The sequence below is a fragment of the Manacus vitellinus genome, unplaced genomic scaffold, assembly GCF_001715985.3.
Source record: "Manacus vitellinus isolate BGI_N305 unplaced genomic scaffold, ASM171598v3 scaffold_58_pilon, whole genome shotgun sequence".
NCBI classification, from domain to species: domain Eukaryota; kingdom Metazoa; phylum Chordata; class Aves; order Passeriformes; family Pipridae; genus Manacus; species Manacus vitellinus.
Window position 1 is genome coordinate 1271849 of NW_021940671.1, and position 13275 is coordinate 1285123.

Genomic DNA, 13275 nt, shown 5'->3' on the forward strand with positions numbered 1-13275 from the left:
GAGGCGGGAGGTGACCGTGACACGGCCAGCGGGGCTGCTCCCAGAGCTGCGCTTTATAGAATGTAACATCATGTTTTTTTCTGGAGGACCTTGGCAAGGTCGTGGGAGGGCTGGAGTGAGACATCCCAGATGGAGGTTGAACGAAACTCAGTCCCTACACGGCGGGGAAAGCAAATAACTCAATGTTTGCCTCTGTGTTTGCCCTCCTGTCTGATCGCGGTGCTCCTCGAGGCGTCAGACACCGGTCAGGCCTCGGGGCTGTGCTCCAGGCACCGGCTGCATTAGCAGCGGCTGCTCTTGAGTCCCAGTGATGTTTTATTAATTTGAGTCTGCTACAAAGCATTTACTTTTAGAAATAAAGACTTTTGGTGCTGCAGATTGAGAATTAAACGGGTTTGTTGCTTTTGTAATGCACTTGGGGGCCTCTTAACCAGCCACAGCCTTGGAGAAGTGAACTGTTTTGGGGGGTGCGTAACCACCCTGCTCCCCAGCCTGCTCTCCCCATGCCAGAATGTGCCCCAGAGCATGTTCCTGCTGCTGTCACGTCAGCTCTTGGGCTTGTGATATAACTAGACTAGGGCAAACATGGCACTGCTGTGCTCCCATACCAGCACTGCAGCCAGGAAGGGGTTCCTGAAGCTACAAGGTGCCTTAGGAAACCGCATCCAGAGGAGCAGCGTGAAACGCGCACGCTTAACACCTCTCCAGATTCAGGCACCTCATGCTGGTTCCTGGCAAATCATCTCAGCGCTACAGACCCCAGCCCTGGCAGCATCTGATAAAATCCAGGCTAATCTGCCATATCCCTGCTGTGTTTGTGACCTGTTGGGTGTCCCCCAAGTTCCGTTACCAAAGGAGTGCAGGCAGCCGTGGCCAGGACAATGCTGTCCAGTTGGCGAGGCCGGGGGAGGCCTCGTTAGAGCTCATTTGTACTGATTACAGACGATCCTCTCTAATCTCTCAGCTTAAACTGTGATGCACTCAGGTCAGGAGCACAACTTCAAAGCACATACACACTTTGTGTGTCACCAGGTGACTGCCACGAGCTATGAAAGTGAAGTGGGAAGAGGGATGGAGTAAATCATCAGCAGGCGGAGGGATGGGTGGGGCAGAGGTTACAGACAGCAAAGGGTGTGAATCCTCGCATTTCCAGTCCTGAAACCCTCCAGGGCAGCAGAGGTCCCACTGAGGGCTGTGTGTGGCCCCAGTGGGCTGAGGCAGGTGGCCCATTGCCCCCCGGTTCAGCAGGGCTTTGAACAGAGGGGAAACCCCCTCTCTTTCTCTTCCATCTGAGGACTCAGCCTTTTTAGAGGGCAAGGCATGGAGCATTGCAATACCTCCTCTGCCTGTCCAGGAAGAGCATCTTCTAATAACTATCGGGGGTGATCATTTCCCAAGAATCAGCAGCCTATCATGAAGCAAGAGGGATTAACTGAGCAGCAGTCAGTGAGGAGGGACAGTGTCTGTGCTCATCTAGGGGCAGGAGCCCTGGATCATGGGCTGGCCACAGCTCCTGGCAGAGGACAGCAGATATGCCGTGTGGCCTGTGCTCATGATGTCCTACACTGCTGCCCTGAATCGATACTTGCAGTCACCAGCAAGTGATGCCAGCTTGTGCCCCAGATGTCAAAGGCTCTATCCTGTTACTAATCCACTGAGCCATCAGTCAGTCCCTCGATGCAGGCTGGATTTACACCAGTAACCTACAAGTGAAAGGCTCAGGGTCGTCTTCTCAATCCCTTGATCTCTCCCTGTCCCCTGCCAGCTATGCCAAAATGACTCAGTCTTGGATCAGTCCTGCCTGGTCTACCTACAGCCCTGATCATTCACAAATGATGTGGGGCACAGGTTTTGGGTATCAGCCATTTCCTGCTGTAAAATGGGACCAGAATTTGGAATGTCCAGAGACGTGTGTGTCAGAAGCAGACCTCATGGCTAATGAGACATCTAAGAAGTCAATGTGAGCCAGCCCCACTGCTTGGACCACCTCCTGAACAGCATGGGGCTACAGGGCTCAGGTGCCCAGAGAGGACCGGCTGTGCCCTGCCATGTGGAACCCTCTGGAAGCCTCTCTGGTACCAAATTGGAGATGAGAGTGAAAGGATTATCTCTGGAATTAGATTATTTAGATTGGAGCTTTAATCTCTGCCCCTGTCTGCACAAGAAAATAGTAAAACTCCCTGGGATTATTTGGGGTTTGTTGTGAAAGTAAAACCATACTGGTAGCAAGGGCTTCTGCTGGGAGAAAAAAAATATGAAGGCTTTTGAGACCTGTCCTGTCTGACCTGTTCACTGTATCATGGTGAGACCTGGCAGAACAAAGCTGCAGATGATTTGGCAGACTCAGCTTTCCTCAGAAGTAGCTGTGGCTCCAGGACTGCCTCTGCAATGACACAAAGGTGTCCTGCAGCCACCCTTCCCCTGGTACTGGTGTCTGGAAAACAAGAACAGCTCTGCCACGGTGCAGACGCAGGGACCTGCCTAAGTGAAAATGGCTGTAGTTTGCAGAGAACATCCTCACCCACTGTGATGCTGCACTGTGGATGAGTGCAGCCTCTAGAAATGGGGTTAGCATTTTAAATAAATTAAGACTGTGTCCTGCCATCTGACTCTGTGGGCAAAAGACGTGTCTGGTCAGAGCAGAGTCTAGGAAGGAGCAGGCAGAGGCAGCCACCACACTTGTGGCCTCTGACTGCCCACTGGGCTTGTGCACACTGACTGTGGCACAAAGCATGTGCCCTGAGCTGTCACTGGTCCCCAGGGGCAGGCACAGCTCTGCAGCACAGCTGTCCTCCTGCTCTGCATGCACAAGCAGCTCCTTCCTCAACAGGCTCCACTGTAAGTGAAGCACAGTTGTGGACCAGCACTCCCTTTGGCAGACACCAGCCTGCACAGGTCTCTCCCTCCCCTATAAATGTGACCCTAAGCACATTTATAACTTCCCAGGACTCTGGACTCTGTTCCATTTATCACCCTCACCTCCTAATCACAATACAGCTGCTGTGCCAGTAAATGTAGAGATCTGTAAATATCCATTTTCCAATTTCTTGGCTCACACACACATTTCTAAGATGGGACCAGCTCCATAGATACACACACATAGTTTGCATACACCCACTTGCACACAAACTCTTCTGCTGCTGCACTCCCAGGTGCCCATCTGCACTCCTGGCTTTTACCTGCACACACACAAACTTTTCCCAGTGCACACAGCTGTGCAAACACAAGTATACACACACACACACACACAAATATAAGAGAAAACAGTTTTTCCATTACTGGGATATCAGCCATCTCTGCAGCTATGCTGGTTGGCACAGCAACAGAAAGACAGAAGAGAAAATCCTCCTTTGGGATACGGATTTGTGGACCCCAAGAATTTGGAAGAGAACCTGGGAAGTGAAAGATTGGAGATGGAGGAAGCAGGAAGATATTGGTCCTTAACCTTCCAGTCAGATTAAAGAGACAGAGAGGAAAACAGCTCCCAGTTACACTGAAGAAAACAGAGCAATGATGATGCCCTTTGAAGCCAAGCAGAAATTAGTGCTGGCAACTTGTGAGCGAGCCTCTGCATAAAGAAAGGGGACAACTATAAGACTGGTAGAGTAGGGGAAGGGAGTGGTAGGTTGAGACCATCTTGGGGAAAGGGGAAGGAGGATAAGCACTTGATGTGTCTGGAAGCAGCTGGTAGGGCCTGGAGGCTGCTGTCGTGGTCACCGCTGCAGACATGGGCAGCACAGCCCCACTGTACATGTGCTCACAGTTGTGTTTGAAATGGTCTGAAAGTGTAATGGGGTGGCTATTGCTACCTGTCCCACTCCCATCCAGCTCCCCTCTGAGCCCTCTCTCCCATTTTCCTTTGCCATGGTACCACAGGGGCTCTCACCTGCCCCCGTGCCAGTGGAGGGGACGCAGGGATGGGGACCCTCCACACTGCCCTCACTGTGAAGCACCTCCGGGCCCCTTGACCACGGAGACAGCAGGAGAGAGGGCAGAGTCCTGAGACAGGCTTAGTGGCCAGCAGTGACTCCCCTTCCTGTGGGAAGGACTGGCCTCCAGACCCCAGTGCAGACACCAGCACGTGCACGTGCCCAAGCCCTTCTCCCCCAGCCCAGCCACCACCTCTCACAGGGACATCCAGGCTCCACATCATTTCAACGTGCATATTTATCGCTTTCCCCCCGCAAGACATGTATTTAATTTACTCTTAGTAAACATAACCATAGGAGATGCAAATAAGAGCTGGGGAAGCATAAATAACTCCACACAGATAGACACACACACAGAGACAGCAAACACAGACACGGTTCACCAAGGGAAACCAAGAAGTGCAGAGCACGCCCTGAGGCTGCCACCGGTCCCAATGGCTTTGCCCTCATCCACCAAGCCAAGAGGATTTCTCCTCGTTTTGCTTTGCAGCAGCTGGTGGGAGAATAAAGCTGGGGAGGAGGAGTCTAAAGTTGCAAATATCCCATGAAAGCATCATGGCAAGTCCTGGCTCTGCAGTTTCCTGCAATCATCTCCAAGGAATGGTTCCAGTTGTAGGAAGTTGCAAGTCTTTCACAGTGTGAAAGGGTGGAGGGGCATGGGGACCACCATGAGGGAGGAGCAGCAGGTCATCTTGCAATGTCCTAATTGCAGCCAGCCGATAAACCTTCAGGTAGGAACATCGGGGCTAGATGCTCCATCTAGGTCCTCTTCTGCCCTCTCTAAGGTGCTGATTCTTCTTTAGGCTGAGAATAATCTTCAACGGGACATCATGCGAACAAACTCTGCAACCAACAACACAAGACAGCCCTGAAGCAGAAGGCACCCACCGTCCCCAACCCAGCTCTCATTCCCTGGAGACAGCAGGCAGCCAGGGTGAAACCAGGAGTCCCCACACTGCCAGCAGGTCTGTGCGCTCCGTGACCGGCCCTGAGAGCTCACACAAAATGTGCTTTAATCCCTGCACTAGACATGGTGATAAGATCCCTCTATCAGGTCAATTCATTGCCTTGGACTCCTTCCCAGCCACGTACAGTCTTGTTTGCACAAGCGACTCTTTGTGAGACACTATGGCAAGCGTTGTCTCCCTTCACTGGAGCTTCAGGGAACCTTGATTTACAGTCTTGGGAACACGGTAGGAATTCTTAATAAGCTTGCCACTTCAGAGACACCAGTGTGGGAAAGCACAAGGGTTCTGGTGGGTACCAGCATTTTTGTAGAGGAAAGTTTACTCTGATGGACTTCTTGTTCTTTTAAAGATACAAGTTAACTGTAAGGATGCCCTGGATCTATTTCTTGACCACCCTGCAGCTTGTGAAGTCAATTACAATTGCTCAAATTGAGTGTAAATGCCATCAAATATAAATGTGTTTTCATTCCGCACTTGAATTGACGAGGAACTAATGACTCTGCAAAGAGGAGGGCAGTGGAAATTACCCCCTTGACTTCTCCTTTTCCATTGATGGAGCTTTCCTTTGACAACTAAAGCAGTAACTCACAGAGAAAATGATACTGGGATAGCATTTCATGTATTTTAGCTGTCTAACATAATTTAGCTGTGGGAAACAAGGAGAGCTACTGTCATGTAATCAGCCAGTGCATTAGAACAACTGCAGCTACCAGACACTTTCTAGGGAGACACTTCCAGTTTTTTAGCATTTTCAAAGCCCTCAGAGGCTTCAGTAATCCTGAGGACTGAGACACCTTGTCATGTAGGAGACCCAGGAATGCCTCTGAACCAAAAAAATTACATCAATTTCACTTTAATTCTGTATTTCCTGTGCTTCACCCTTACTGCAAAGGGATACCTGGATTTGCACCAGGGAAACAAGCACCCTGCCATGCTCTCAAACCTTCCAGCTCTTATATCTTCTTAGCTGTCTGATATCAACTGCTTCCTTGCCAGAAACCCTGAGCATTATTAATATTGCTCCTGCCATGGCTAATGGCTATGAGAGTAGCCTAACCACTCTTATTTTCCCAAGTCTTTCTGGCATGAACAGTGTGAGAAGAAATTAATTATCTCTAGAATTTAACATGACACCTCTAGATCAGATATCTGCACTCAGTGAGCACACCTGGCACATGACCATCTTCTGGCATAAAGGCACAGAAACAAATTCTCTATAAACTGAGATAACAAGGTGAGCCAGATGAAAAGGAAGGTGCAATTCATTCTCCAAAGCAATCCAGCCACCTCAGAGCTCTTGCAATAGAAAGGAAAATGCCCCATAAAAGGAAGGCTGGCACAGCATGTGTGCACCAGAATCTGCTTCTCTGTGACAAGTTCTATCTCTTAACATCCTGGAATTATGGAGACCCAACTGAAACTGAGATGCAGCAAGAGATGATGCACAAATGAACAATTCAGCTGGCCAGAAAAAAAAAAATTCTGCTTGATTTTTTTCTCCACGCTTCAGATACCTGGGCCCTGAGCATGCACATCTTCCCTTCCGCTTCAGCCTCTGAGCTGAAACTCTGACTCACAGCAGAGCAGATGGGCAGTGAGTGCTGATCCCTCCTCACCTTCAAAATCAACACGCCCGTCTCCATTCAGATCCACGTCTCGGATGATCTCCTCGATGTCCCGATGGCCCACCTGCTGCCCTAGAAGCTTCTTCATGGCTTCTCGCAGCTCACTGGTGCTGATCTCCCCATCACCATTGGTGTCAAACTGCAAGTACATGAAAAATACCAGCGAGGGAAATACAGTTAATGGAAATGGATCTTGCTCTGGTTTGGATTTTGCATTGTCCTGCTCCTGAGTGCCCTATGTTTTCTTCATTCCTTCTGTGTCCCTTTTCCTTTTCCTCCTTTGGGTGCCTTTTGGATCCAGTCTGTTTTTTCTCCTCAGAAATCCCTCACTGCTGTGTCTGCACCATCTTTCCTCTTCTTTGCCTCAAGGGTTGCCTTATCTTAGTGACTTTCTCCACTCCTCCCTTATTCCATGCCTGGCTTGGCTCTTTCTCTGTCTTTCCACTGTGCTGCTCTCTCCTTCTCCTCTTCCTTTCCCCAGTGGGTGTTCTCTCTTTCCTGTCTCCTGTTGCTCACTCTCTGGGGGCAGGTGGGAGAGGGCACTCACCTCTCTGAAGGCATCGCGGAGCTCTTTTACACCAATCATGTCTGCAGTCTCTGCCAGCAGCTTTGGTCCCATCAGCTCAACAAAATCTTCAAAATCCACGTGGCCACCCACTTGGGACAAGATGAAAGATTGTGTGTAAGAACTCCATGCCCAGCACTCACTTTGCACTTCTGCGTGCCCCAGAGAGCGCTCGGCTCTCCAGGAAGCAAAGCACAGAGGGTGTGGGACAGTGGAAGGAAAAGCAGAGGTATTTTTACACTGTATTTTCTGGATTATGGGCTAGGCAGAATGAGCCCAAGCTATCCCATATTAGGCAGCCATGGACTGTCACATCCTTGTGGCATCATACACTACGTATTAGAGGCTTGATCGTTCCAACACTTACAGCAACGCTGGGCTGTGCCTGTGCCAAAGGGCACGGCAAGGGCACAGCACGATGTGCCTGCGTGGCCAGGCAGTGCCCTGCAGCAGTGGAGTCCTGCTCCATTACAGCAGCTAATGCACGTCCAACTGCTTAATCATTGTATTAGTTCTTTTACTCGTCAGTGCCCTGTCTGAAAGCTGTCAGTAGCACTCTCAAATTCCCAAGCACTTGTGTGCCAGGGTTATCAGATGCGTTTGCGTGTGACTGGGCGCATATGTCACAGCTGTTCTCCTTCCCTTGTGAAGTAACTTGTCCTTTTAACATCCTCCTGTGTCAGAAATAACATGCACTAAATATCGTTTTCCCCACCTCGCTGAGGGTGAGACCCTGCACTGCCACAGATGAGAAGTGACAAAAATGAGGGTGAAAGACAAGGGGCACAAACACAGTTACAATGAATTGGATAGGTTTGTCACATCTTTCCGTGACTGCAGCAGATGCTCCCATCTGACACTGCCAGCTCAGCTCACTCACAGCCCATCCCCAGGCACACAGCAGATCCACAAACAACCGCTGCAGAGTGAACAGCCATCCACCACCCATCTGACCAAACCATCCCCATCTTCCCATGCTCTTCCTTCATTCTGACACCATCTGACAACAGCTTCAATAAGACAGCACACAGAACCTGTGCACCGGTGTCTGACTGCCTGCATCAAGGGCAGTTTTACACCTGACAGCATAAGCATGAAGGACAACCCTTCCACTCACTGTTTCCATATACAGCACAGTCCACACAGTCCCTTTGATAAGCAAAAACAAAGGCATCGGCTTCTTGGGACCACAAACAAACAGGGGAGATGATAGGGAGTGAAAATGAGAACCAAAAGAACGGGGGGGGCGAAATCCAAATGAAAAGAGGCAGCAGGGAACTGAGAGAGCCTGAGACAATGATGTAGGGCACAGCAGCAACAGGCAGGTACAGCCAGGTGGGAATTACTCACAGTTCATGTTGATCTGCTGGGAGAGCTCTATTAGCTCCATCTCAGTGGGCATGTAGCCCATGGTCCGCATGCAGTTCCCCAGGTCCCTGCAGTTAATAAACCCATCCTTGTCTTTATCAAACTCCTTAAAGGCTTCTCTTAACTCTGTGGGAATGGATCCAAAAAGAACAATATTGTCAGAGACAGCTTGAAATACCTTTTCCAAGAAACCTCCCCAGAATCAGCAGCACTTTATGAGGCCAGACTCCCTAAGATACTCTGTATTTTCCCAGCACATCTCCCTGGAAAGAGGCAATCACTGGAGCAACATTAAGTTTTCTGTCAGCAGCACTGTTGACCCATTCCTTACAGAAAGGCTTGATTGGACAATAAGTGTCATAAATGGTTCATTGCTAAACTGTTCTTCATAAAGAAACTGAAAATCTTAAGTGTTTCCAACTTTTACACCTGTACTGTATTATAAACCTCTCACTGTAGGGATTAGCAAGTAAAACAGCTTCCCTGGAGCCAGACAGTCATGCCATGCTCTACAACAGTTTGTGTGGGAGCTGGGGGAGACAGCAGTTCCCTGATAGCCAACATCCCATTCATTACTTTTCCTCCCACCCTGAAGAAGCTGCAATAGATGCAAATTCCTTTACAGTCAGCACTCTTCTAGTTTTATATATTATTTCTTTTGCTGGGGTTTTCAGGAATTATTCCAGTAAACATCTCCCTTGGTTTGCCCCAAATTATTTTACCCCATGGAGCCAACCTGGAAGGGCAGTAGGTTTTCACTGGGCAGGGAGAAAGGGGACAGAGAAGAAGCAACAAATTTTACCTTCGATTTCTTCCGGACGCAGTTCTCTATCCTGCAAAAAGAAAACATATTATGTTAAAGCCATTTGTTTGTCACAAACATAGTTTCAAAATAGCTGTTTGTTGGTACAAACAGTTCTAGGACAAGCCATAAAGTGAGAGAAGAAACAAGAAGGTGATGACATGTTTAATACCATCTACCCTGTAAGGCTTCCCAGTTCTCCTCCCCAACGGGAGGGTTGTTAACCTGTGGAAGCCCCTCTCCCTCTGTTCTGCTGGACAGGGGGATGGCAGGTGCTCCCTCAAAACAGAAGAGACCTGGGCCAACACAGCAATATGTGTGGCCTCCCCATCTGATGGTACTATTGGCACCTCCTTGAAGCTCCTACATTGTTCCCCAGCACCAGGTTCTGGAGCAAAGACTGTCCCTGCAGCAGTTATGATCTCCTCTAGAGCTCTGATTGTATTTCTACTGCAGCTCCCGCTGACACAGCCAAATCAAAACAGCTGGAAGCAGTCTCTGTAACCAGCAGGTCTATACCATCATCTGCTCAAATCACTGCTTGATCTCTGTCCTTCTGGCAGGACAGCGACAGCCATGAGCTCTCACAGCCAATGTCCCAGCGACATGTCCTACAGTCTGTCCCCACAAAAAGGTAGGAACTCCCCCCTTCCTCCCAGCCTCAACTCCATATCCAAGCATTTTGAAACCAGGCATGAAAGCAGACACACAACATATACATCGTCAAGGTTATCTACAAACAAAACAGGACAAGGATTCACCATGTTCAGGAAACACTGCAACTTCAAACATCCAATTTGAATTTCTTGGAAGAAGGGGGAGGATACAAAAGAGTATAGGAAAATTCCAACACTGCACCAGGAAGAAAAGATGAGCATGGAAATGCACTGCTTTCTGGTTTAAATGCCCTTTCTAATTCCTCTCATGGCTCCCAGGCAAATCCAAAACATCTGAGGATTTGGAAACACAGAAACGCAATTTCTTATGTCGTCTCACTCTCGGCTTTCCCCCTCAACCGTGGGGAGTTTCTCCTTGCCTTCCAGGTGTCCTCCAGCCTCACCATACGTCCCTGGAGACAGTGCCTTTGATCAGTTTGAGAAGGATGATCCTTTGCTATTTAACCACAGGCCCCCCTGGAAACTCTAATGGCAGCTGCTCAGCGTGCAGAGCAAACTAGGACACACACTGGTTTACGTCTGTGCAAAGGGGGCCGTGCCAGAGAAATGACCAGATTGCCACTCATAACCTTCCCAGAGGCATCTCTGTGCTGGATGGAACTGTTGGAGCGCTCTGGCTCTGCTGTTTCATCCTTCACAGACCTGGTATTTTCAAACATGTCATCCCATTTGTTCTGCTTTCATCAACACCAAGTAATAAAACAATTCAAACTCCTTGGACCGGATGCAGGAGGCATAATTGCCCTCCTGCCTTAGATAAAACAGCACATGAAAACCACCCATTATTTGTTCCAACACCTTGTGCACTTTATTCCAGAGGTGGCAACCATGAATCCCTGGAGATGGTGGCTGGGCACACAGCAGGTGCAGGGCTGTGATGGCCCGTGCCGCGGTGCAAAGGGTGCCGTGACTCACCCGCGGTGCCGCCTGTCTTGTGAGAGCGGCTGGGGTGGGGCCCAGGCCTTCCTCCAGCACAGTCCTCACAAGACCATCCTCCTCCTCACCCACCGAAGACCACGTTGCGACCGACATGACTGACACATGTCAGAAGTGGGGGCTTCAGCACCGGCTCCAATTTTGCACACCAAGGCATTTGCGTTGGCAGGGCTCTGAGCGGATCTTTGCACATGCAGATTGTGCCATCAGAGAGCCACAGACTGCGAATGCAGAAGGAGGGGGAGGGCTTATGTCCCTCCAAAAATCTGACTCAAGCGATAACTAACATCATGAAGAGGTTTTCTGTTTTAAATCTGAAAGAAGATCCCCTAAAATGATAAAGAAGTAAAATTGCTTGGGATGAAATGGGCTGAATCACTCTAAAGCTTTTGGAGAGCATATGGGAAGAGGAATGAAACTGTTCCAAGAGTTTAGATCCTAGGTATGAGCAGAGGTGACCCCCAGAGAGTTCATTATACATAATGGTCTTACCCTCATTTATTTCTGTTCTATGTACAATAAATCCTGTTCATCTAGAGAGTCAGTAAAAGTAAAGCTGTTTATCAGATGCACTTTTTCTACATCAGGGTACTTAGAGACATCACTAATCCTACTTAGGGGACTTCTTAGGGTACAATGAGCCTCCACGGCCTAAGGAAGATGGACACCTGTCCAGCTGTGAGCCTTCCACTAGGGAGCAGGATCTATCTCCTGTGACAGGTAGCTCTGTGCATGCCAGCAAGTTTGCCTGTGTGAGAATACGTGTTGTGTTTTAGTGACCTGGCACAGGGACTCTGTGATCACTTAGTGGGTAAAGGTTTGGAAGAACAAAAGCCCCTTGATCCATAACGACACATAAAGACTCTTTTTTGGGTTTTTGGTTGAAGAAGAGGTTTCAGAAATAAAGACCTAGGTGTCTCCTACAGCTGTAAATGACCACATCAACACACACTAAGACAGAGGTTTCTTACAGAGGCAAGAAAACTCTGGTTCTCAGGTAATTGGGGTGAGCTTTGTTTTACTATAGGAACATGGAAGGCCCTGTGAATATCTAACAATGCATATATTCACTCTTACATATCCATAAAAGACATGTTAATCATATGTTTCTGTATGTCTTTAAATTCATGTTACTGTAGGAGTAGAACGTTTGGATGCAAAAATATGTTTTTGTTCTTTTAAAGACACAATACTGGGGTGTGTATTTATGTATCTTTCACATGTCCAGGGGCATACACTTTAATTTACATACAAGTACATATTTTTATTGTTTGTATATAAATGCACACATTAGATGCATATGAACACATAGTTACTATAGGTGTGACTGAATGGATAGACATGGTTCTGCTATTTATCTGTGTATGTGTGTGGGAGGGTAATAGCATTTGGTAGCCTGGCACTATTTGCAAATATGAGGACAGCCTGATGTTCCTCAGTTAATTGGCTGAGATTGCTGCAGTGTCAGGCTGGATATGACAGTGCACCAGAGATTGTGTTTGGGAATCTGTGAGGAGGAAGATGTCTGCTTATTTCTGCTGGTACTAGGGTGCTCACTGTAAACTGATAGGATACTATCAAATATGGGCAGCTTGTTCCCAATATGGATGCCCCAATTTGCATTTAAGTGGCTATTTAGGCCTTAAATGCTACTCTGAGCCTCTGGGAATGAGAGGTGGTGGATGTCTTGCTTTGAGCACTGGGCTCTTCCTGAGTCCTCTTCCTACTACTTGAGGGCAGACTTGGATCTATCTTCCATAGCTGCATTTTTAGATCCTCCTTTCTTGGTGTTTAGGCACAGGTCTATCTGCGCATCCTTCAGGTTAGACATTTGCCTGTGACTGTATTTGCACTTGGAGCTGGAGCCGGGACGCTCGAGACCCAGGGCTGGGGGTTTCAGAGCTGCACGCAGACGGAGCGTGGGGACGGATCCGCATCCCCGGCTCACGTCCACGTGGCTTTGTGCGTGTCTCACCCGGCTGGGTGTAACTTACGTACAGGCAGCCTGTTTTCTGCGAAGCCCTTCCTCAGGAAGATGCATGCTGGCCCCAGCAGGTTGTGCATGACGGCGCAGTTCTGGGCCAGCACCATGAGCGGACCCTGGTACTCGCAAGCCGACGACCCCTCTTCGCTCGTCTGGACAGCCTTATAGCTCGTCTTCTCGTCATGGCGGATCTTCCCAGCCAACCAGCAGCAAGCAAACAACACAACAGAGGATGTTACCTCCCCATCTCGTTCCTCTGAAGTTTTACTGAACCGCCTCGCAGAGACATTACTGCTAAATTTCCTTCGTCTGGTCCACACTGCAACCCCCCCCACCGGGCTATTAGGATTTGCACAGAAGCAGTAAGTCCGGGAGTTCACTTTCAAAAGCTGATAGAAGTACAACCAACTGGGAGAATTTC

The 13275-nt window shown here is 48.9% G+C and overlaps 1 protein-coding gene across 2 annotated transcripts in view; it reads right to left on the reverse strand.

Moving 5' to 3' along the window:
* The window catches only part of LOC103759378 (calcium-binding protein 1), a 43788-nt gene that overhangs the window by 13344 nt on the left and 17169 nt on the right, over positions 1-13275 (reverse strand). Inside the window, exons 2-7 of one of the 2 annotated variants that reach the window (XM_029963323.1) lie at positions 12869-13045; positions 9258-9288; positions 8438-8581; positions 7070-7179; positions 6514-6661; positions 4184-4772 (exon numbers count right to left, since the gene is read on the reverse strand). In XM_029963323.1, coding sequence (XP_029819183.1) covers positions 4747-4772; positions 6514-6661; positions 7070-7179; positions 8438-8581; positions 9258-9288; positions 12869-13045 — 636 coding nt within the window. In that variant the 3' untranslated portion in view covers positions 4184-4746. Of the gene's footprint in view, positions 1-4183; positions 4773-6513; positions 6662-7069; positions 7180-8437; positions 8582-9257; positions 9289-12868; positions 13046-13275 lie in introns of those variants that run through there. The other variant, XM_018081918.2, reaches the window with a different exon arrangement.